Raw genomic sequence first — 26015 nt, 5'->3', positions numbered from 1 at the left:
AGTGCTCACTAGACGCACCTCGGGCCAGGAAATCATGAATCTCAGAGTAAGATGGCAGCAAGTCACTGAGCCTGGATAAAGTCACCCAGGAGTCCCATGAAGTTCCTGAGAACAATAATCAGGGACATCAAGCAGCTCGGGAAAGGTTTCTAGAATGCAGCTCCCCCCCAGCCCGAGACACAGGCACCCTTGCCAACTCTCCCAGATTAGAACAGGTTCACCTGGACTCTTTCCAAGCGCCTCTGACTAACAGAGAAAAGTATTTTTCCATCGCAAACACCGCAGGCAGAGACCAGACTCCTGAAGGGGGATGGCATAGACAGCATCCCAGGTTCCTGTACAGACAAACTGTAAAGTTATCCTGATACCACGGGAACCGCCCAGCTAAGCACCTACCCCCGGGGATGTCAGTCTCGGGCAGTGTTTCTTGATCTTGGCACAACTAACATTTGGGGCTGGGTATTTCATTGTCATGGGGGTGGGGAGCTGCCCTTGCTTGAAGGATGTTTAGCAGCATCCCTAGCCTCTATCAACTGGATGTCAGTAGCACCCCTACAATGTCTCCAGACATTGCAGATGTCCCCTGTGGGACAAACTCGCCTGTGGGTGAGAATCACTGATCTAGAGCCCATGATGGAGAAGGGGAAAGGCAGAGTCCATTCACTTTCTCTCATCCTAAACTCTCCCACCCCATCCCCTCTTACTGGACAGGTACATGGTCACTCTGCATAAACTCTTCTTTAATCAATAGCGCATAAGTAATGCCTTCCCAAAGGAGACTGGGAGCAGCCTCCGTGCTAGTGTGGCCTGCAGGTAGGTCCAGAGAACAATGCACCACTGGAGCTTGTGAAAACAACTAGAGTCAAATAACTCCTTGTTCCGCTAATGAGCTGCTTCTGACCCTGTGAGCAAAGCTTGTTCCCATTAACACGAGCAGCTGAGTCTGATTAAACTGGAAGCCCTGGGTGTTTCTTCTCAATGACACGGGGCCTGGGCAAAGGCTCCCACTGCTTCCAGATGGAGCGCCACACAACACTGGTAAATCAAACAGCAGCAGGCTTCCAGTTACCCGAAAGGCCCCACAACAACCAGCACACGCAAACATCCCAACTTTCAACCGTTTCGGACTTAGGAGAAAGGGGAACGTGACAAAGTACATAAACAAGCGATCTGAACTAACACGCTAATTAAACAGCTGAAACATTACCAAAAAATCACGCTCTCAAGTGGAGGTGGAGACCTGAAGCTGAGCTCCGGAGCAGCTGGGGTGACTCAGACAGTGTCACATACGTGGGTTCCAACCTCCCACCCCACAGGTCGGGCTGTTGGCCCAGAAGGGGAAACCAGCATCAGTTAGAATGCTTCAGAGCTAGAATCAAAGAAGTGGCATCTCTATATCTTCCACTAGTCACTGCCTAACTGGTTAAAGGGTTTACTGACAGACTCAACTAAACTCACTACCACTTGGTAGTAAGTGTATTTCACTGCACTGCAATTCTTTGAGGACAGACAAACCACGAAACGCCTACTTGTTAACACCCAATTACTCATATGGCTGCTAGTTTCTATGCTACTTCTGCACGATATACTTAGCTCTATTGTTGCATGTCTCATACTGCAATGTTCTGAAATTTCATAACAGATCTGATCTGTCTCCCCTAGTGGACAGTTGGCTACTTGAGTGCAAGGTTTACATCTAGTACAAGGCATGGTATGTACACAGATCCTCGCCATCAGTATGATGGATGTCAACTGGATGGATGATGAGAAAGTTTTCCATCTCTATATTCTTAGACTTAAGCCTGTCTATACACTCTAGTGGCAGGGCATGGCCCATGTCTTCACTCCTCTGTTTCTCCAAGGCTTATAAGGATATTGGTCAATAAGTTCCCAATAAACAATGACTGATTTGATTAGACTCTTGAATCCAAAGAGACAAACTGAAGCCTCTGTTCAAGAAACGGTGAGTCGGCCCTGGCCGGTTGGCTCAGCGGTAGAGCGTGGGCCTGGCGTGCAGGGGACCGGGGTTCGATTCCCGGCCAGGGCACATAGGAGGAGCGCCCATTTGCTTCTCCACCCTCCCCCCTTCCTCTCTGTCTCTCTCTTCCCCTCCCGCAGCCAAGGCTCCATTGGAGCAAAGATGGCCCGGGCGCTGGGGATGGCTCCTTGGTCTCTGCCCCAGGCGCTAGAGTGGCTCTGGTCTCGGCAGAGCGACGCCCCAGAGGGGCAGAGCATCGCCTCCTGGGGGGCAGAGCGTCACCCCTGGTGGGCATGCCGGGTGGATCGTTGGGCGCATGCGGGAGTCTGTCTGTCTCTCCCTGTTTCCAGCTTCAGAAAAATACAAAAAAATAAATAAATAAAAGAAACGGTGAGTCCAAGGAAAGAGGTCCTAGGTCTTAGGTGTCTACCCTGCTTCATTAGCATTTGAATGTGTTTTGTCTCCTTTAACTAGATACAGTTTGATGCAGGAACTGAATACATTTTCTACCAGGCAGCAGAGATACAGACATGACCAAGACTAACATGGCACCTTCCCTCAGAGCACTCATCATCTAAAGGAAAAGACAGATATTAACAATTATACAAATGAGCAGCTACTATGATCAGTGAGTGTTTTTAAGAAAAACTCGTGTATGTATTGTCAATCTTTAAGCAGTCTGAACCTTGTTGAGGAAAGTCACAATTTCCCTCCAAATAAATAACACTTTCTTTAGAGCATCCTTTGAAGTTTATTATACAGAAAGTTTGTTATACACCTTTTGTCATAAAGACCTTTGCTCCAAATGACTGTATACTTTTTTAAAAAGCCAATTAAGATCATCATAGCTATGAATTCTCATAAGCCTATGTCTGTGTGACTTACCAAGGACAACTGAAGATGACCTGAAAACTACAAAGCCAAAAGGTACTAGAATAACAGTCACCAGATATTTGGGAGTCTAGAGAGCCATACATAGCCACTAAGCAGGCCAAGAGCAGGCAAGGGGGCTCCTGAGAGAACCCCTCAAGTTCAGAAGGCCTGGACATGATAACAGATCCTGAGAATTACAAATTACGTGTGTGGGAACCTCTGTGTAAGTCAGCAGGAGCTCCAGGAAGGCGGAGGAAGAAGCAAGGCCTCCAACACAAACCCCAAGAACAAAGTCAGGAATGTGAACACCAAGAAGGAGAACTGCCCCGAGGAAAGGCTGAGAAATAAGTGAAGAACAAGAGAAGATAAAAATGCCAAAAGCTGGATGGCACGGCATGAGAAGATAACATCTGAGGGAACATATGAGATGTCTGAATCAATGTACATAGTTTGCTAGAGTTAACAAAAATTTAAAGCAAAATATCATGCCATGATTCAAAATATTGTGCCTACCTCAATCATGAAATACAGTGATTGGCAAAGCAGTTTTACAGTTGTGAGTACATGAAACACAGAGTTTATTCTTATACTATTATTTATTCGTTATTGCATTTTCCATACAAACAACTGTAAACATACTTTTGGCCACTCCGGTATTTAAGGTAACAGTTTCCGCGGCCTTTAATTTAGTCTCAGGTGGATATGCAAACAGTCCTCTCTTCAGCGACGCCAAGGCAGACTCCCCAACAACCTGAACGAATTTTTGGGTGATGCTTGCTGCAATGGATTCCTTCTCAAAACCCCATGGACTCTTAGGGCCAGAAGGTAATAACCTAACCCGGCCTCTCCCTTTTGGGTGCCAACCTGTGACCCAGAGAGAAAAGCCACATATCTGGTTGACTGCAGATCCAGATCCCAGGTCCTCCCCTCCCCAATCCTAAAAGCTTTTCATCAGTAAAAGCCAACCTACTTAATCCTGAGCATTCATAGCTGTTTAGACAGCTGCCTCCGCACCCCCCCAGATGCTCTTACCAACCACAATTTCTCTGCTGCTCTCTTACCTGTCTGAGCGACCAGGTGTGTCCACCCACTCCAGACAGCAGCGACCTTCTCATTCTGAAAGCAATGCGCTTCCATTTTCTGGGGCGCGGGGAGGAACGCAGCCTGGGAAGCCAGTTGCCCATGCTTGTTGCTTCCCCAGACATACAGCTCTCCTGCATCTTACACATGCATAAGGGGAACAAAACAGGAAAAGGAACATCAGTCCCAAAAGATGGAAAAGGACACAAGTCCGAAAAAAAAGATCGTGAAAAGAAGCTGAATCGATTTATGCTTGTGAGAAGAGCAAAGCAAGATATAAAATTCATATATAGCAAAATATAAGATTTTTTAAAATTTTACATATAGGAAACAAGGCCAAATATTCTTCTTAGTAGTTTGTCAAGGAATAGGAATGTGGGTTTATTTTTCCATTAATGTATTCAACAAACATTTATTCAACATCTACCATGTGAATGATATGTTTCTCTATATTACATAGATTTTAAAATACATGCTTGTATTATCTTTTGTTAGGGAAAAATATACTAGCTTTTTAAAATAACAGGTTAAAATCTGATTTAAGCTTAAACTTTTGTTTTAATTTTTTTTTCTGCAGTTCATATTCCATGTTGATTAGTTACAGTTGTACATTATAGCGGTTAGACATTTATACAACTTACTGAGTGACCCCCCGAGAAGTCTAGTGCCCATCTGGCACCATATACAGTTTTTACAGTATTACTGACTACACTCCCTATACTGTACTTTAAAGCCAAATGACTGGTTCTGTAACTGCCAATTTGTGCTTCTTAACCCCTTCAACTTCTTCACCCCTCCCCCATCTGGCAACCATCAGTCTGTTCTCCATATCTATGAGTCTGTTTCTTTTTTTTTTTTTTTTTTTTTTTTCAGAGACAGAGAGAGAGTCAGAGAGAGGGATAGACAGGGACAGACAGACAGGAAAGGAGAGATGAGAAGCATCAATCATTAGTTTTTCGTTGCACATTGCAACACCCCAGTTGTTCATTGATTGCTCTCCCACATGTGCCCTGACCGCGGGCCTTCAGCAGACCGAGTAACCCCTTGCTCCAGCCAGCGACCCCGGGTCCAAGCTGGTGAGCTCTGCTCAAACCAGATGAGCCCGTGCTCAAGGTGGCGACCTCAAACCTGGGTCCTCCGCATCGCAGTCTGATGCTCTATCCACTGCGCCACCGCCTGGTCAGGTGAGTCTGTTTCTTTTTTATTGTTTTTTAGATTCCACATATAACTGAAATAATATGGTATTTGTCTTTGTCTGACTTATTTCACTATTAAAGTTAAACTTTTCTTTTTCTTTTGGCGACAGAGACAGAGAGAGTCAGAGAGAGGGATAGATAGGAACAGACAGACAAGAAGGGAGAGAGATGAAAAGCATCAATTCTTCATTGTGGCACCTTAATTGTTCATTGATTGCTTTCTCATATATGCCTTGACGGGGGGGGGGGAGGGGGCTACAGCAGACTGAGTGACCCCTTGCTTGAGCCAGTGACCTTGGGCTCAAGCTGATGAGCTTTGCTCAAGCCAGATGAGCTGAAGCTGGTGACCTTGGGGTCTCAAACCTGGGTCCTCCGTGTCCCAGTCCCACACTCTATTCATTGCGCCACTGCCTGGTCAGGCAAGGTTAAACTTTTTTTTTTTTTTTTTTCATTTTTAGAGAGGAGAGAGAAAGGAAGAGAGAGAGAGACAGAGAGGAAGAAAGAAGAGAGAGAGAGACAGAGAGGGAGAAGGGGGAGGAGTTGGAAGCATCAACTCCCATATGTGCCTTGACCAGGCAAGCCCAGGGTTTCGAACTGGCGACCTCAGCATTTCCAGGTCGATGCTTTATCCATTGCACTAAACTTTTTATTTTTTTTTATTTATTTTTTTTATTTTTATTTTTTTGTATTTTTCTGAAGCTGGAAACGTGGAGAGACAGTCAGACTCCCGCATGTGCCCGACCGGGATCCACCCGCACGCCCACCAGGGGGCGACGCTCTGCCCACCAGGGGGCGATGCTCTGCCCATCCAGGGCGTCGCTCTGTCGAGACCAGAGCCACTCTAGCACCTGAGGCAGAGGCCACAGAGCCATCCCCAGCGCCAGGGCCATCTTTGCTCCAATGGAGCCTTGGCTGCAGGAGGGGAAGAGAGAGACAGAGAGGAAGGAGAGGGGGAGGGGTGGAGAAGCAGATGGGCGCTTCTCCTGTGTGCCCTGGCTGGGAATCGAACCCAGGACTTCTGCACGCCAGGCCAACGCTCTACCACTGAGCCAACCGGCCAGGGCCTGCGCTAAACTTTTTAAATGTTAAGATTTCACTACATGCCCTGTCCAGCAGACATTATAATACTACCACATCACGTCTGTATGGCGTTAGCTCACTTGAACCTCACAGTAATCCTGTGATATAAGCAGCGATACAACTGATTGGCATTGTGATTTAATAGGAAAAGAGCACATTCAGAGTCAAGTGACTGGCTTCTTCTATTCCTGAATCTACTAACTAGCTATTGACCTCGGACAATAACTTCCTCTCTAAGCCTTAGTTTCACCAGCTGAAAATTGAAGGATGGTATAGAAGGGCAAACAGTATAACTGATGACAATGGTATGAGACTGGTGGGCAACTGTGGCAAATCAGAGGGCACATGCTTTTCTAAAAGGCATTCAGGTCCAAAAAAATTTAACTGGAAACCAAACAAAATGGGGCCACGGGCTACAACTGGGCCTGTGAATCAATAATTTGTGACTCCTTCGATGATCTCTAAGGGCTTTTCCAACCCTAATATTCTAAAGTTCTATAAGGTTCTTCACATGTGGCTACCGAACACTTGAAATGTAGCTAGTCCAAATTGAAATGTGTTATAAGACAAAAAAGCACAAGAGATTGCAAAGAATTACTGCAAAAATAAATAAAGTATAGCTCAGTAATTTTCATAATGATCATACACACTGATATAACATTTTAGGTATGTGGGGTTAAGTAAAATGTATTATTAAAATTACTTCACCTGTTTCTTTTTACTTTTCAAAATGTGTTTCACATTATATTTCTACTAGACAGCACTCTTCTAGAAAATAAATCAATCAAGGCTCGGAGCTATTAAATGACTTTCAAGATCACATGGCTAATAAGGAGTCAAACAGGACAAGAAGCCAGGCCTTCTACTTCCACTGTATCTTGTGACCTCTCAATAAAGATTTACAGTGCTGCCTGCCCTGCAGTAGTCCAGTATATTCTCAAAGACTAAGCAAAAGCCAAACAATATCATTGAAGGGCATTAGACCAAATTTCAGGGTTCACATTCCAGATCTACTGCTTTATCACTCTGACAGAATGAGGGAGTGTAAATATATGGAGCTTTTTGTCACCCAGGTGACCTTGCAGCATTAACATACTGCAGTTCTATGGTATATTTCATGTGACTTCCCTAGACTTCACCAGGGTGTGCAAAATATGAGTATTCCTGACAAGAAAGCAGAGGAGACCCTCAGCAAAGTCTCAACCCATTAAATGGCCTGGTTAACTACCAAGAGCCTAGGTCTGTAAAAAGCTTCTATTTACCCTAGTAAGTCTAAACCATCTTTTCACAAACACAGACTGCCTTCCACATTCGGATCATTATTACACTGTTGCAAAATTAAATTCTGCTGCAATGCCAAATAGTTAAGTAATCAACAACTCTAGAAAAAAGATCTAAAAAGCACTGAACAAAACCCAGTGTGTTAACAACTTGAAGTGGACAAGGGAAGAGGTATGTGAATGTTGACAACTCTTAACTGACATTAAAAATATCGAAAAACAATTCACTTTGTGAATATACTAAAAATTATTAGATTGTATAATTTAAAAGGGTGAATTTTATGCCTGACCAGGCAGCAGTGGCGCAGTGCACAGAGCGTAGAACTGGGACACAGAGGACCCAAGTTTGAAACCCTGAGGTCGCCGGCTTGAGCACAGCACATTCAGCATGAGCATGGCCTCACCGGCTTAAGTGCAGGGTCGCTGGCTTGAGTGTGGGATCATAGACATGACCTCATGGTCACTGGCTTGAGCCCAAAGGTCGCTGGCTTGAAGCCCACGGTTGCTGGCTTGAGCCCAAGGTCACTGGCTTCAGCAAGGGGTCACTTGCTCTTCTGTAGCCCCCCAGTCAAGGTACATATGTGAAAGCCATCAGTAAACAACTAAGGTGCCACAACGAAGAACTGATGCTTCTCATCTCTCTCCCTTCCTATCTGTCTGTCTCTATCTGTCCCTCTCTCTGACTCTTTCTGTCTCTGTCACAAAAAAGGATGATTTTATGTATGAACTACATCTCAAAAACTAAAAATTCAAAATGTTTTAAAAACATCAAAATAAAAGTGCTCCACATAATAAGTCACTTTACTAATTACAGAAAATCTCCAGGTTTATATAATGCCAGCCATTTCAACTTAATTAAACAGAAAAGAATGCCTTCCCCAACCCTCCCTATCACTCACTAGTCTTTTCCAGCCCTGAGGCCTCCAGTCATTCCTCTGAAAGTGACATTCATTTCAACACAACTCTTTCAACATATGTGTATAAATCTACCTAATATGAGATATAGTCTAAAAGTAGAGATATCTTTTGTTGGCTGTTTTAAATTCATTAAGTAATAAATTATATGTAGTTCAGAGTTTGTAAAGTATTTAAACTCTTACATTATGTCTCTGTACTCTGGAAACAATTAACAGCTTCTCAGTTGCTCAGTTGGACTACATTGCAAGTTTGATGTTAAAGAAATTAATGTGAACTCATTTACATATACTACATACACACCTTATTTTCCACATAAAACACTATGCATTTAAGTAATTTCCCTTTGCTTAACATAATGCATTTAACTCTGTGTGACAAGTTTTAACCAAAATAAATTTCTCAGAGCTATATTCTCCAGTCTACCAGCAGGGGGCAGGGCAATCTGGGCTGTGGAAGAGATAATCTTAACTTCCAAGAAAATAAATATTATACTGTCACTGGAAAGTGTATCCTGTATTGACTGGATGTATCAAATGTATGAATGGATGTATAGCTAGCTAAACAGTTATCCTATGAGAGAGAAAAAAGGTTAAAGAAATAGATCAAAAATGTAAAATAGAGAAGTAAAAAAAAAACAAAAAAGTTTAGAAAAACTACATTTAGATAGCTATATGGATACATAGACTAGATAAAAAGATATAAAGATGAAATAACAATAAAAATAGATACATATAATTAAATAAAAGAGTATGCAGAGAAAGAGCAAACAGGGAAATAAATGAATTAGAAAGGTTACTTTCAGATCAAACAGGGAAGAGACAGCTAGAGAGCTTGTTTTATTAGACACTTAAATAGATTAGATATGTTATATATAAATTTACTGTTCGTTATATGATTTGACATTCACAATTACCCTGAGAAGAAGATATTCTTGCCCCTATTGTACAGTTAAGAACACTAAATCAAAGAAAGTAAACCCATGTGAGTGTTTTACAGGTATTGTCATATTTAGTTCTCAGAACTACCCACTAAGTATTTTATAGACAAGGAAATGGCATCAGGAGGGTAAACTGACTTGCCTAAGGTCACACAGGTGGTGACATCAGAATTCTGACTCCCAAGTCTGTGACTTCCCTCTGAATCCCAAAATCACCATTTGAGGAAGAAACAGAGAGAACTGTGGATGGAATGTTAAACTGAAAGAGCTGATGCCTACCTGTCAAAGAAGCTGAGTGATCCGAGCCAGCAACAACACGCACTGCTTTAGAATTCTCAAGGCCTACAAAAAGAAAAGAAACAATTCTTTTGAAATTACATTAATAACAGAACAAAGGGACAGAGAAGGACCCAGGCAGCACCAGCGGGGCCTGGGAGAATCTCTCAGCCAGTGCAGGCAGGTCTGAGGCAGCAGCACTGGCCAGAAGATGGCTAACGTGGTAGGGAGACTGGTTAGATACCAGGGGTTTGAACAAAGAAGTAAATATACTGAGGATAAAGAGCCAGATTCTGTCAGAGAGAAAAGGAAAGGTACAGATTTAATGGTGAAAGGCTAGCATTGACTATGATACTGGATTGCAACTGGAGAAATCAGTGTAGACTCATGGTTTCTAATAGAGATGATAAAGAGATACAGGTGTACATATGTATAAATATGTATATTTCCTCACTCTGTCCACTGAGGAGGGCTAGAAAAACAGCATCTCATATACTCCGCTGCTATCACATGCAGGCACTAAAATACGCACCCAGGCTTCATAACAACACACAGGATTTGGCCTGCCTTCCATCCCCAAACTCAACATTTTCCTCCCTTAATTACACTGCCTTTACTGACAAGGTATATCCCAATCAACTCTGCTATGGTCACCTGGTCAGCCATCTGTAACTCGTTTCTCTGACACTTCTGCTCAATTAACTAGCGCCTTAATAAAATGCCCCTCATTCAATGTGGATACCCCCAAGAGGTCACTCTCCCCGGGGCTCTGTCCAGGTGGCATAGGGGACATAGGCTCTGCCCTGTGAGATACAGTCCCTTTCCATAACGTCGGAGAGAAAGCCGGGCCTTGAGTCTGTGCCTGCATATTCCTACAGCTTCTCAGAGTCCTGCGGACAGTGACCCAGGAGACACACCATGCAGGAAAACAGCTAGTAAAAACAAAAAATAAATAAATAACATAAAGCAAATAAATGCTAAAAGAAAGGAAAGAAGGGAAGAAGGGAGGAAGGGAGGAAGGGAGGAAGGGAGGAAGGGAGGAAGGAAGGAAGGGAGGAAGGGAGGAAGGAAGGAAGGAAGGAAGGAAGGAAGGAAGGAAGGAAGGAAGGAAGGAAGGAAGGAAGGAAGGAAGGAAGGAAGGAAGGAAGGAAGGAAGGAAGGAAGGAAGGAAGGAAGGAAGGAAGGAAGGAAGGAAGGAAGGAAGGAAGGAAGGAAGGAAGGAAGGAAGGAAGGAAGGAAGGAAGGAAGGAAGGAAGGAAGGAAGGAAGGAAGGAAGGAAGGAAGGAAGGAAGGAAGGAAGGAAGGAAGGAAGGAAGGAAGGAAGGCCTGAACCTTAAAGTATCCTGTGGATGAGAAAGGAACAAAGCAGACATCTCCAGCACAGGGCCAGAGAGGAAGCACTGGGCCTCTAGTGGCCAAGTGAGGAGGGACGTGCATGTTTCCAGCTCCAGAACCCACGGCAGCGAGGTAAGATGGGAGAATGAAATATGAAGGACTCTGAAGGCAGAAAGTTGATAATTATCCTAATGTCTCATCAGAAAATTCCCCCAACTCAACTCGGAATCTATCCTGTGCCCTGAGGAGATCTCAAATACGCTGTTTAAATCAAATCAAATAAAAGCATTTCAAATTCCTTCCAGTTACAGTTCTGTGCTAAAATATGACGGTTCATGCCCTTAAAAAAACTCAGACTCTTTGATGTGTGGGAAAATGTATAAATAACTCATGATAATACAATAGATACTGTGCTAGCCACACGTGAGAAAATGCAGCAGAGGGGAGAAGAGGGAAGAGTCTTGACTCATAAAGCTATACCTGAGCTAGGCCTTAAACATTATCAGCTTTTCCCCAGGCTACAGGACAGAAAAGGCAGAGAGTTTGCTCAAAGACTCAGAGGAATGAGAAAGTAGCACACGCCCGGGGAGCAGTGAGTACCTTGTGAGGCAGGAAAGTACATTTGGGCAGTCTGAGTCCATGCTATGAATGTTTTCAATGCCCTGTGAAGTGGACTGTCTGACCAGCATCCAGTGCCCCTTCTCATCCTCTACGAGTGCCCTCCCCAACTCAACCCATGGGCTTCAGGGCAGCTACCCTCGGCCCCAGAGGCCGGGGAGAGCCTAGAGGACTTAGGGAAGCCAGGATGAGCCCCACCTCCTGTCCATCACTCCCACTGCGGCTCACTCTTCCCTTTCTCTACCCTCTTCCCGCCACCCTCAACAGCCCTCCTCTGTTCTGGGCTACAGGAGAGTAGTCAAAGGTTTCCTGTGAAGGTTTCATTACAGCCAGCCATAAGCAAGCTGGGTAACAAAGTAAAAGAGCGGGAGAGGAAGTCATGGAGACCCAATGCCAGATACAGAGCCAGAAAGGCCCACAGAGTGAGTGTAAGTGTAGAGCAGAGGTCGGGGGGAGAGGGAGAGAGAAAGAATGAAAATGGGTCCTGGCATGGGACGGAGACAAAGACAAGGTTCTCAGAGGACTGACCAACAAAAACTCCTCGTGTGCCCTGGTAGAGATTTCCCCCGGGGAACAGTCCTGGCCTCCCGCTCTACATCCTCACTCCCTCCTGCTTCCCTCTGGGAGGAGGAACGGGCATGTGAGGCACAGTCCCCCCGGGCCTTCCCCTTCGGAGGTGCCCCCCTGCAGAGAGGGGCCTCCTCCTGTGTTCTTAGCAGTGCAGTCAGTTTAGTGGGCCAACTCTACGCAGCTGCTCTAGTGCCTGGTAGGTAAATCCAGTCTGGGATTCAGAATTTAGGGGTTCACTACTGCTACACAAAGACCTAAGTCATGTCTTCCAACCTAGCTTTTAACAGTTCTAGAGCTACTGTTTTGAGTTCCACATACCTGACTTACATCTGTGTCTCAATGGGTTCCAAACTATGGCCACGAAGAGAGATGCTTTTACTGGACCCACAAAAGACTAAGAGAACAAGCAACGGAGAGAGTTAGGACACAGAGACCAATAGCAAAAGCAAAACTCCATTTACCCATTTTCTGCCTGCCTATGTCTCTACTTCTTGACAAAGAATCAATATAGGACTCAGAAGAAATAAGGGCCTTACCTGTCACTCTGCTTGGTTCCTTTGCTGTCAAAAACGGTGGGAGGGTCTGCCCAGGGCACGACCGCTGTCCAGATGATGCCAAGCCAGTTCCCCACTGGAACACTACGCCACTTGCTTCCCAAAGGAGCACAAGAAGAAAAGAAACAATGATTATTTGGATAAGCCCAGACTGCTCTTTGAACCTCACTGCTATGGGAGAGTCCCAGTTCATTCTCAATTAACAGATGTATTATGGAGAAGCTTATTGCTGGTCACAGGGATTACCACCAAGCCAGTCACAAATCCAATCTTCAGAGCAATCTAAACCATCCAAAATTCCAACATAGTAAAACTCCCTCCAAAAAATTCTGGGACACTCCTCCAGGATCAAATTATTGATGACACCTTGTTCATGACTGACCTAGAAAGACCACTCAGACTCCAGACTGAGCAGGAGAGAACCTTGAAGATTATCAAGTCCATTCCTTCCATTTACTAGATGAGAAAACTGAGACCCTGAAGAAAGGATGTGATTTGTCCAAGGTCATACAAGGAGCTAGTAGCAGAGAAAATGCTTGATAGATCTCAGTTCTCCTGACACCTAATATGGTGCCCTCTCTACTACACCAAGATGAATTCAAAGATCTTCAGCAAATAAATTTATGACTGCAAGATAGCTTCTTTTTTTTTTTTTTTGTATTTTTCTGAAGCTGGAAACGGGGAGAGACAGTCAGACAGACTCCCGCATGCACCCGACCAGGATCCACCCGGCACGCCCACCAGGGGCGATGCTCTGCCCACCAGGGGGCGATGCTCTGCCCCTCCGGGGCGTCGCTCTGCCGCGACCAGAGCCACTCTAGCACCTGGGGCAGAGGCCAAGGAGCCATCCCCAGCGCCCGGGCCATCTTTGCTCCCATGGAGCCTTGGCTGCGGGAGGGGAAGAGAGAGAGAGGAAGGAGGGGGTGAGGGTGGAGAAGCAAATGGGCGCTTCTCCTATGTGTCCTGGCCGGGAATCGAACCCGGGTCCCCCGCACGCCAGGCCGACGCTCTACCACTGAGCCAACTGGCCAGGGCCAAGATAGCTTCTTAACAGCCGCTATTTCAGTGGAATAGCCTTTTATTTCCATGTCCACTGAATTTAATTCATGTACTCATGTTCTGCATCTCATACAAAATGCATAAGTGAAATTGTATCCACTTGGCCTACAGTCAGATGTGTGTAACTAGGATCCATCACCCAACAGTATCGGTAAGGTTCTGTTCCTCTGGAAATGTCCTATAACCAGGGGTCCTTCAGGCTGCAAACAGACAACCCTGCTCTGTGAAATATAAGTGATGACAACCAAACACAATGAAGCAAAACACAGAGTTGTAATAAAACAAAACTTAACATGTCTTTAACAAATAAATTGCAAGGGGGGGAATGAAAGAGAAAAAAAGGCACTTATAGACTCAAAGTGATTTGAGATATCTGATAAAGGATTAAGATTCAGAACATATAAAGAACTCCTACAACTTAACACAAAAACAAACAACCTGAATTAAAAATAAGCAAAGGACTTGAACAGACATGTGTATATTTAAAAATATACACATGGAAAATAAGCACATGAAAAGATACTCAAAATCATTAATCAGCAGGGAAATGCAAATCAAAAACATAATGACACATCCACATCACACCCATAGGGATGTTTATTGTTTAAAACAAAAACAGAAAATAGGTGTTGGCAAGGATGTGAATAAATCTGGGAACCCTTGTACAATGGTGGTGGGAAAGTATATGATTGTCTAACCACTATACTGTACACCTGAAAATAATACACAATAATACTGTATGTATACTGTAATTGAAAATTAAATTTTTTAAAAAATCAAATGATTCAGCTATTATGGAAAACAATATGGCAGTTCCTCAAAATTTAAAAATAGAATTACTATATGATCGGGCAATTTTATTTCTGGGGATACGTCCTAAAAAACTGAACACAGGATCTTGAAGTGATATTTGTACACCCAGGTTCACAGCAGCATTATTCACAACAGCTAGAATGTGAAAGCAAATTAAGTGCCCAACAGAGGAATGGAAAAGCAAAATGTGGTATACACAGTGAAATTATTCAGCCCTAAAAAGGAAGGAAATTCCGACATGGATACAAGGATAAACCTTGAGGATATTATGCTAAGTGAAATAAGCCACAGAAAGACAAATACTGCACGATTCCATTCATACAAAGTACCTATAGGAGCAGTCAAAATCACAGGGACAGACAGTACAATGGTGGTTGCCAGGGCTGGGGGAGAGGAAAGTGGGGAGTTACAGGTTAGTGGATATTGCTCCAGTTTTGCAACATGAAAAACAGTGGTGAGAGTCACACAATAATGTACTTAAAACTGCTCAACTGTACACTTAAAAAATAATGAAGATGATAAATTTTACTGTGTATTTTGTCACAATAAAAAAATTTTAAGGCAGAAACAGCATTTAAAAAAGAGACGAGATATATATCAACCAATTACAATGTAAAGACCTAATTCAGATCTTGAGCCAAACAAACTGTAACAAAAAATTTTGTGACAATCAGGGAAATGTAAACACTGACTGCATATAATTTGATGAAATTACAGAATTACCATTAATTTCTGCAGGTATGATGATGGTATTTTGTTAATGTTTTCAGAAAGAGTCCTTATCTTAGAAATCCATGTAGAAATATTTGCAAAAAAGAATGGTGATGGGGAGGACTGGAAATTAATTTAATGAAACACATAGTGGCAATTGTGCTGCTTTGTAACTGGACAGAAATGTACACATAAGGTTAGCAATTACAAAGTTGGTAGGAAAGGGGGAAATAAACCCATGATAGGCAATTCTCCAACCTGCTAATTTATAAGAGGATCTGCTACTTGTAAAAGTGGTAATTACTACCATACAACTCAGCAATCACACTCCTGGGCATTTATCCCATAGAAATAAAAATTTATGTTCACATAAAAAGTTGTTCACAAATGTTTCAAGCTTTATTCTTAATAGCGAAAAACTGCAAACAACCAGATGTTCTTCAGTGGGTGACTGGATAAGTAACCTGTCGTTGTTATGGACTGAATTATGTCCTCCGAAAATTCATGTTGAAGCCCTAACATGCAACGTGACTGACTGTATGTGGAGACAGGGCTTATAAGGAGGCAATAAAAGTTAAATGGGTCATAAAAGTGAGGTCTTAATGTGACAGAACTTAAAAGAAGAGGAGAGACACCTCTGGTATAAACAGGAAATGTGTGTATAAAGGAACGGCCAAGCAAGGGCACGGCAAGAAGGCCGCCCTCTCCAAACCAGGAGGAAAGGCCTCACCAGAAAGCAATTCTCCCAGCACGTGGGTCTTGCACTTTTAGCCCAATGGTTTTCTATAATCATTGGGTCTATAATCTTCATAGAACATCAGGGTGATTAACTCTTTCACAGACTGGCACAAAATTTCTGGCAGACAGGCTGAAAAGCACTGTTCTGGCCCCCATAGCTGTGAGAAACGCATGTCTGTTGTTTGAGCCGTCCAGTCTGGGGTGTTCTGTTACGGCTGCCTAAGTGAAGACGGTGGTGCCTCTATACCATGGAATACCTTTCAACAGTAAAATGAACCACACTATCGATACTCAAATTTGCTTTTTTTTCAATACGGAAAATGTTTTAAAGATTTTATTTATTGATTTTACAGAGGGGGTGAGTGGAACAAGAAGTAGTTGCTTCGTTTTAGTTGTTCATTGCTTGCTTGCCTTAACCGGGCAAGCCCAGGGTTTCGAACTGGGGACCTCAGCATTCCAGGTCAATGCTCTATCCACTGCTCCACCACAGGTCAGGCAATATTCAAAATTTGGATGAATCTCCAAGGAATCATGTTGAGCAAAAAAGTCCAACCCCAAAGGATGCATATACTCTATTATACCATTTATATAACATTCTGGAAATGACAATATTATGAACATGGAGAACAAAAGAGCGGTTGTCAGGAGCTAAGAGAGGGGTGGGGGCAGGTGGGAAGTGAGTGTGGCGATAAAGGGTGACAAGGGGCTCTCTGTGGTGATGGAACTGTTCTATATCTGGACAGTACCAAGTTGTGCTGCGGCACTACAGTTACACAAGATGATACTATTGGGAGAAACTGAGAAAAGCATCTATCTCAAAATAAAACGTTAAATTTTTCTTTTAAGGTCAATCAACACTAAGCCCCAGGCCACCATCAGCACCGTGCAGCACAGACTCTTCCTCGCCTCCTCTCCGCTCCCCACTCCACAACTAGACTCACCACATGCTTGGGCCTCAGCTGCCACAGCTGCTCAGGGCTGTCCACAGCCCGGGAGTGGGAGCAGAAAATGGGCAATGAAGAGAGAAAAGGGTCATTGCTCTTCCACCTGCCACCGTTCCTCCCTACTCACCACCTTCAACCTCACGTACACGGTCAGCCCCACACCCACTGCCCTCTCACAGTCCAGGAGACAAGCTCACCCGAAGCTTTTCAGTTAATAAACATTAAAATCCCACTCATGCAGTCACAGCAGAGAGCAGGCCTTAAAATCCAAACCATCCTAGACTCCGATCCCAGCTCTACCTTTTACTAGTGTACTCCCTGTGCATGCTGAGACGAGCACTTTAGCCTCTCTGGGCCTCAGTTTCTTCATACATAAAAATTCAACTCAGGCCCTGACAAGTTGGCTCAGTGGTAGAGCGCCAGCCTGGCATGTGGAAGTCCCAGGTTCAATTCCGGGCCAGGGCACACAGGAGAAGCACTCATCTGCTTCTCCACCCTTCCCCTTCTCCTTTCTCTCTGTCTCTCTCTTCCCCTCCCGCAGCCAAGGCTCCATTAGAGCAAAGTTGGCCCAGGCACTGAGGATGGCTCCATGGCCTCTGCCTCAGGTACTAGAATGGCTCCAGTTGCAATGGAGCAACGCCCCAGATGGGCAGAGCATCGCCCCTTAATGGGCATTTAGGGTGGCTCCTGGTCGGATGCATGTAGGAGTCTTTCTCTCTGCCTCCCTGCTTCTCACTTCAGAAAAAAAAAAAAATTCAACTAACATCACTGCATGATTGTGAGGAATAAATGAGCTCTTTATTAAATCAAGAGAGCCTAACCCCATGTCTAGAACATAATAAAGAGCCTGAAAACTTCATTTCCTTCCTCCCTACCTGCTAAAGGCTTTGCCAGATAACTTTGGCCTTATGTCGCCTTCTTTTAGTCAGAAGTGTGGCAGAGAAGGACACTGAATTACTTCTTAAAGTTCATTTTTTCTAAAGCTCTGCTTCTTCTTCTTATACACCTATTTGGAAAACAAAAGCAAAATGATCACCTGTAGCAGCTAACGCGTGCCTCAGTCCAGCAGCAACACTAACAACCTTCTCTCTCAGGAGCTGTCAAAACAGAGAAAAGGACTGAGATCACAGAATCATCCATCTACAAAATGTTCTATAATTGATGCCCAAATGTGATGCAGCATGACATTAGTGGGTCTGATGGTTTAGAGCCCCCAACCAACATTTTCAACCATAAATACCTGCATATGCATCCCTAAAAGACAAAAATCTTTTCAAAATACCATATCACAATGTCTCTCAGAGAGGGGGAGACCTTCAAGTTCATCCAGTCCAGGGGGTGGCATATGTTTTACATAATGGGCCAGATAGTAAATACTTTAGATTTCGCAGGCCACATGGTTTCTGTCACACTACTCTACTGCTATTCTAATATAAAAGCTGCATAGACAATACATAAATGAATGGGCATGACTGTGTTCCAATAAAACTTTATTTAGAAAGAGTTCTACAGTGGTACCTTGAGATTCGAGTTTAATTTGTTCTGTAACCAAGCATGTAAGTCAGTCAACTCATATATCAAACAAACTTCTCCCATTTAAAATAACTGAAATAGATTTAATCCGTTCCAGCCCTGTGAAACATCCCCAAACCATCCTAAATTATAAAAAAAAGACATGTTTTTAATTAAGAAACACACATGTATACTTTACCAATGCATAACAAAATATATGAAATAAAAGAAAAAAGTGTTATTTAGTACTGTATTCTTACCTTGGAGACAGACGAGTGTGGCTAACAGAGGTGAATGGTGGAGGAGGAGGGAGGGAGGAAGGGATGCAGGCACTGTAGATACATAAACTAAAATTGTACTTTCTTAACACTAAATGTAAACTAAAACTGTATTTTCTTTACTTTAAACAAAACTAAAACTGCACTTTCTTTACTTAAAATTAAACCACAAAAACTTAATTGTAAAAAAATGCACTTTCTTAACTTTAAACTTAACCTAAGCTTAACATTACGTATTTTTCATTTAATCATCACTTGTTTTTGTGTTCTTGGCTGCACTTTCAGCACTTACACTTGCAGGATTTTTGAATAAAAATCTATCCAAAGAGGTTTGCTTTTTTCTGCCTTTTAAAATGTTATGGAAATGTGACAAACAAGTGTCATTAAAAAGTGCTAAAGCATGACCAGTTGAAACTTTTTCTGGGTGTTTCTTTTCAATGAAACTTGAAAGCTTCTCCCACATTGCCAACATGTCATTTAATTTCACTTGTAGAAATCACTTCCTCCGACTCGACCACCTCCTTACTACTAATCTCTTGCAGAAGCTCCATATGTTGCATCATCTGTAGCTCCTTCAACTCCTTAGTTGAGAGTTCCTCCTCATGTTCCTCAACAAGCTCATTTACATCACCTTCATTTACTTCCAGACCCATCAACTTTTCAAGGGATAAAATCTCCTCCAATGCTTCTACCTCGGTCTCAGACTTTGGTTCAAATCCTTCAAAGTCCCTGTCTGCAACGTCAGGCCATAACTTTTTCCATGCCAAGTTCAAGGTTCTTCTTGTAACCTCTTTCCATGCCAAGTCAATAATGCGTAAACATATCACGATGTTATAGTGATCTTTCCAAAACTCTCAAAGGGTTAGAATTGTATTCTCAGTCACCTCAAAACAGCGGTGGAACAAGTGTTTTGTGTAAAGCTTTTTAAAGTTGGAAATGACCTGCTGATCCATAGGTTGCAAGATTGAAGTCATGTTGGGTGGGAGGTAGAGGACATTCACGAATTTGAACTCATTGAGAATGTCATCTTCAAGACCAGGTGGGTGGGCTGGAGCATTATCAAGGATTATGCTTTCATCGGGAGTTTATTTTCTTGAACATATTTCTTCACTGCAGGACCAAAGACAAGATTTACCCATTCAATAAAAAACTGCCCCGTAACCCATGCCCTAGCATTGGTGCGCCATATAACCTGCACTTTTTCTTTAAGAATCTTGTGAGTCTTAAAGGCTCAAGGATTTTCAGAATGATACACTAGCAGTGGCTTTATTTTACAGTCACCGCTAGCATTTGCACACAATGCAAGGGTCAGACGGTCCTTCATGGATTTATGGCCTGGCAGCTTCTTCTCCTCTGTGGTGATGAAAGTCCTCCAGAGCATTTTTTTCCAAAACAATCCTGTTTCGTCATGGTCAAACACTTGTTGGGGGATGTAGCCTTCCTTTGCAATAAGCGCAGCAAAACATGCGATGTACTCCTCAGCTGCCTTAACGTCAGCACTCGCAGTCTCACCATGCCTCTCCACTGAGTGGATGCCAGATCTCTTCTTGAAATTTTCAAACCAGCCGTGACTTGCCTTAAATGTATCTTCTGCTGCCTCTTTCGAGGTTGATGGTTCTTTCTTCTTCAAGTTGCCGAAAATAATACATGCCTTTTCGCATATTACAGTCTCCGTCACTGTATCTCCTGCCAGCTCTTTCTCTTTCACCCACACCAGCAGAAGCTTCTCCATTTCTTCATGGATATTTGTCCTTAATTGGGACAGAACTGTAGTTCCTTTCGCTGGATTTGCGCTTTTGATGGCATCTTTTTGTATAAGGATGGTACAAATTGTAGATGTACTGTGGTCAATCAGCCTTGCCAGTTCAATCACTCGTACACCACACTCATGTTTTTCTATTATTTCTTGCTTTGCTTCTATCAACATCATTCTCTTCTTCTTCTCACCACTGTCCTTTACACTTACTTTCTTTGGCCTCATGATAGCACACAAAAAAAGTTAGTAAAAAATGCAAAAATGATGCAAGAAAGAGTACAGCACACAAGATTCGACTTGATTCTGTGGGTAACATGTGAGAAAGAACAAGATGCTGGTGTTGTGCCGCTGATACTGGATCCGTGCACCAACACACCAACTAGCGGCAGCTTTCCGAATCATGAATCGTATCTCGAAATTTCTCTTGGATCTCGAACAAAAATACGGACAAAGTCGCAGCTTGTATCTTAAAAATTCGTATGTTGGTCTGCTCATATCTCAAGGTACCACTATACTAAAAACCACTAAATTGCCCTGGCTGGCTGGCTCAGTGCTAGAGCGTCGGCCTGGCGTGCAGGAGTCCTGGGTTCAATTCCCGGCCAGGGCACACAGGAGAGGCACTCATCTGCTTCTCCACCCCTCCCCCTCTCCTTCCTCTCTGTCTCTCTCTTCCCCTCCCACAGCCAAGGCTCCATTGGAGCAGAGTTTGCCCAGGCGCTGAGGCTGGTTCTGTGGCCTCTGCCTCAGGCACTGGAATGGCTCTGGATGCAGCAGAGCAACGCCCCAGATGGGCAGAACATCACCCCCTGGTGGGCATGCCGGGTGGATCCCGGTAGGGCGCATGCGGGAGTCTGTCTGACTGCCTCCCCATTTCTGGCTTCGGGGAAAAAACAAAACAAAAAAAACCCACTAAATTATATATTTTTAAAGAGTAAATTTTATGGTAGGAGAATTACATCTCAATAAAGTTGTTATGAATCTCACCTGTTTCTCTTTACTTTTTTAAATGGTGCTACTAGCAATTTTTAAATTACATATGTGGCTCCTATTATATTTCTATTAGACAAGACTGGCTTTTACCATTTGCCTAGCTTAGTGTCTTTAGGTAAGTCACTTCCATCTGAACCTATTTCTAACACGTTTTCTATTATTACTAATTTTAGAATTGTAAAAAATCATTAATGTCTCTATAAGATATATTACCTTTATTGTTTTATTTCACAAAAAGTTGTAATGTGTATGAGGACTAACAGAGGTTCTTTTCACTCACAACCCTCTTCCCCTCAACCTAATTTTTCCTAGAAAAACCTAAGTTTTTCAACTTAACTTCTAACTATTGACTGAGTGCTCAGGAACCCAGCCGGTCTGGGGAGGAATAACTGTAATACCCTGGAAACTCTTTAACAGGACATGAGCAAAATGAGTGTTAGGAGCGTCCTTACCTCAATGGCCTGGGGAACCACACATCTCCGAGGCCCATGAGGAACTCCTAATTGGCCATAAAAGTTGGATCCACATGATAGAACTTGACCATTTTCTGCAAAAGACAAATATTTAAATCACAATCTAAGTAGTGAGATAGCTGTGACTAACGGGTAAACGCTGAAGGAGCAAAGGGAATGAGACGAGGGAAGGAGGGCCCTGTGCTTCGGCACATTTAAACCACGTTCCCTGCTTCCACTGTTTCTCTACGCAGACTGTCCATTACCTAAGTCCTGACAGATTAGCTGTGCAGAACACTCAGCCCAGTGCTGATTGTGGGGATAAGCAGATACTTACTCTCCACTTTTTCTGTTTCCACGTAACACAATTAGCATTTCAAGCCTTCCTCCTTGCCCTTCCCATACTCACCACTTTCTAGTGGAGAAGGGGTAACCTAACCAACTGGTGGGTTTGGGAGAAGGAACAGGACACACGTGGCATGACACTTTCCCCTCAGGCACTCCGGGCTGACACATAGTAAGGGTTTCCACTATGGGGAAGGCCTAGAGCAGGGGTCCCCAAACTACGGCCCGTGGGCCACATGCGGCCCCCTGAGGCCATTTATCCGGCCCCCGCTGCACTTCCGGAAGGGGCACCTCTTTCATTGGTGGTCAATGAAAGGAGCACATTGACCATCTCATTAGCCAAAAGCAGGCCCATAGTTCCCATTGAAATACTGGTCAGTTTCTTGATTTAAATTTACTTGTTTTTTATTTTAAATATTGTATTTGTTCCCGTTTTGTTTTTTTACTTTAAAATAAGATATGTGCAGTGTGCATAGGGATTTGTTCATAGTTTTTTTTATAGTCCGGCCCTCCAACGGTCTGAGGGACAGTGAACTGGCCCCCTGTGTAAAAAGTTTGGGGACCCCTGGCCTAGAGTTTGGGGGATAAGTTTGGATGAGAGAAGTGTTAGCAGAACCACTTGGCCTGATGATTAACACTGCTTCCAACTTAGCCTTTATCTCAGTAAAAAGCCAATAGTTTGATCTCCACCTGTCTGACTGCTCTACACCTTTCTAACAATTGGTTCCGAATATAAACAGGAAACAGAGTATTATCTACTGACTCCCTACAACCCCAACAAAGGCCCACAATGAGCACTTCATAAGTGATAGCTATTATTTAGATTCTAATAATCACTACCAATTCAACATACATTACAGAACCCATCTGCAATGAGAGATGGTAACACTTTAGCAGGGTTTCAAAGACGGGACAGGAGTTACCCAGATAGACAAGAGAGGGACTGTTCCAGGCAAAGAATGACACGTACTAGTTGGAATGACAAGAAAGAAAAGTATGAGAGTGAGGAGAATAAGAGCCAAGGCAACAGCAGAAATAGATGGGGAACCATAATTTACGGTCATGTGCTAAAAAAGCTGGGGATATAAGCTATAGATGTGAGAATCCACAAGGGTTTGAGGCAGGGCTGTGGGGTGGGAGAGGTTACATAGTCAGAAGAAGCCCTTGCCAGACGACCATGACAAAGAGAGACTTCAGTCAGAAATTACAGATGGTCCTTTGAATCCAGAATGGTAAGCTAGATCGAGCAAAACTATTTCCAGGGGGAAGTCAGCTGAACTGATTCCCAAGAGCATTACAGTGGTCCCTGGGTATCTGTAGAGGATCGGTTCCAGGAACCCCTGAGGATACCAAAATCCAAGGATACTCAAGTCTCTTATATAAAATAGAGTGAAACAATGTATACAGTGGGCCCTCCATGTTCACAAATTCCCAACCACGAGTTGAAAATATTGTATGTAGTACTGTTTCTGATCAACAGTTGTTGAATCCACAGATGAGAAACCTGTGGATACTGAAGGCCAGTTAGCCCAGCCACAGAGCTACCAAGAACTGGAACAAGAAATGGACATGAAAGATAATTCAGTTCATTCTCCAGTCTCTTGCAAGAGTTTTCGAGCTCTAAGTTTTACTGTTTAAACTCGCCTTGCAAAAGACACCTGGCAACTTTCCTTGACAATCACAGAGAACATTTGTGTGTGTTTTTAAACACAGAGAGGCTTTCATTTACCTAGGAGTGAACTCACCTGTAAGAATAATGGTGAAGTCCCAGCCACAGGCCACCTGTTGGATGGGACAGCCAAGGAGGGATTTGCAGGGTGTAAAATACAGAACATCCTCTGTGTGACCAAGCCCCAACTGCCCATCTCTGTTTAGACCACAAACAAAAAGGCTTCCTCCATCTGCAAAATACAAAGGCTTTGAAGATAGTGTGCACAGGAGAAATTACAACTGCCCAAGCAAGCAAAATGATTTAGCTATTTATTTGGAGTTATACACCCAATAACCTTTTCCCACTCACATTAATAATCTGTGTATGCCAATGTGCACTGAACCAAACGACAGTGAGCCAAGGGGTTCAAATATAATATCTAAATGGAAACTCCAAGGGCTACAGTAGTGGCCAATCAATCACCAAAATGAGCATCTACTGTAACAATGAAGCCAACATCTATTCTGCACCTAGAATGTGCCAGGTATTGCTCGAAGAGGTTTCCGTGCGGGGCCAACTTATCCTTTAGGCAGTGCCAAAGGCCCACAATACTTTTAGAGGCCCACAAAAATGTTTCAATTTCAAACTCTTTTAAAATAAGAAATATGAATGTAATAATAATGAATATATACTACTAATTCTAGCCTGGATTATGTTAATCTTTTTATCAAGGCAGTTATAAAATATAATTTTAGTATTTATTTATGGAGAAAGGTGTTCAGAAAGCAAAAGTGCCAAGGACTCATAAAAGTCATAATGCAGCCATTAACTCACTGATTCTTCTTAGCCACCATTATTATCCCCACCTAACACAGAAGAAACTGACACAGAGGAATTAAGTAATTCACCCAAGGCTATACAGCTGATAAATAAGAGACCCAGAACTTGAACCCAGGCAGTTTGATCTCAGAGTTCATGTTGTTAGTCAGAAACTTTATGCCCTCTTTCACAATATTGTAGCACTTGCAATACTTATTAAGTCCTAGCCTAACTACTATACGGGAAACTACGGAAAATTCAAAGTTCTTGCTCTTATGGAATAGTCAACCTAATTGTAAACTTCTAACTCACATGTGAAATTTAAATAGCAATACATGGTATAAAATGTGATATATTGTGCAACTCTGCCACTAATATGTCTTGTAACCTTAAGCAATCAGTATTCCCCTCTGAGCCTCATTTGTATAATGAGATGGGGGTTGGGGGGGGTAAGGAGGTGGGAGCATTGGGAGAGCCTAGAACAGGGGTCAGGAACCTTTTTGGCTGAGAGAGCCATGAACGCCACATATTTTAAAATGTAATTCCGTGAGAGTCATACAATGATTCATGTACAATAAGCATTATCCAATAAAAATTAGGTGTTGTCCCAGAGGACAGCTGTGATTGGCTCCAGCCACTCACAACCATGAACATGAGTGGTAGGAAATGAATGGATTGTAATACATGAGAATGTTTTATATTTTTAACGTTATTATTATTTTTATTAAAGATTTGTCTGTGAGCCAGATGCAGCCATCAAGAGCCACATCTGGCTCGCGAGCCATAGGTTCCCGACCCCTGGCCTAGAAGATCTCTGCAGTCCCTTTAGCTCTGACAATTTGGATTCTCTGATGATAACTTTAAAACAAAATACACAAGGCTGAAAGATGGCAATATGGCACCCTAAGGGGAAGTGTCTAAATAAGAAAATGAGAGGCTATCTACTCTTGAAGAAAAGTTACCTGTGACAACAGCAGAGTGTCCCCCTCCTCCTGTGATCCTCCGGACACACACAGGTTTACAGAAGTCGTTCAGTTGTTGGGGCAAGAGTACATCTTCCCTATGGCCAAGGCCAAGTTGCCCATAGCTATTTGCACCCTAGGGATAAAACAAACCAAAGATGAAAGAAGCATGGGAACCCCAACTGCCAATGTTTATTTACCTGGCCCTGTCTTTATCACCCAGACAACATCTCAGAGCCTATATACAAATGAGATTCCATAAGATCATTCTTTTTTTTTTCCTTAAATGA

General features: G+C 43.2%; 1 protein-coding gene and 1 non-coding gene across 8 annotated transcripts in view; one reads left to right on the top strand and one right to left on the bottom strand.

The window, feature by feature from the left end:
• SERGEF (secretion regulating guanine nucleotide exchange factor) overlaps positions 1-26015 on the bottom strand; it is a 224031-nt gene that overhangs the window by 193775 nt on the left and 4241 nt on the right. For 4 of the 7 annotated variants that reach the window (XR_010748958.1, XR_010748959.1, XM_066364999.1 and 1 more), the window contains exons 2-8: positions 25726-25861; positions 24039-24194; positions 21949-22043; positions 17997-18057; positions 12678-12791; positions 9622-9684; positions 3913-4071 (exon numbers count right to left, since the gene is read on the bottom strand). Coding sequence is in view for 5 of the 7 variants with exons in the window: in XM_066364999.1 (XP_066221096.1) it covers positions 3913-4071; positions 9622-9684; positions 12678-12791; positions 17997-18057; positions 21949-22043; positions 24039-24194; positions 25726-25861 (784 nt within the window). In the remaining 2 variants the exon portion in view is untranslated. The remainder of the gene's footprint in view (positions 1-3912; positions 4072-9621; positions 9685-12677; positions 12792-17996; positions 18058-21948; positions 22044-24038; positions 24195-25725; positions 25862-26015) is intronic. The other 3 variants (XM_066365008.1, XM_066365027.1, XM_066365046.1) reach the window with 3 other exon arrangements.
• On the top strand, positions 10348-10552 carry LOC136390342 (small nucleolar RNA SNORA73 family). Its single transcript, XR_010748745.1, has one exon. It is a non-coding gene; the product is annotated as a small nucleolar RNA SNORA73 family (small nucleolar RNA).

The sequence above is a fragment of the Saccopteryx leptura genome, chromosome 1, assembly GCF_036850995.1.
Source record: "Saccopteryx leptura isolate mSacLep1 chromosome 1, mSacLep1_pri_phased_curated, whole genome shotgun sequence".
Taxonomy (NCBI): Eukaryota; Metazoa; Chordata; class Mammalia; order Chiroptera; family Emballonuridae; genus Saccopteryx; species Saccopteryx leptura.
The sequence above is the reverse complement of the archived record's forward strand: the minus strand, read 5'-3'. Positions and strand labels throughout refer to the sequence as shown.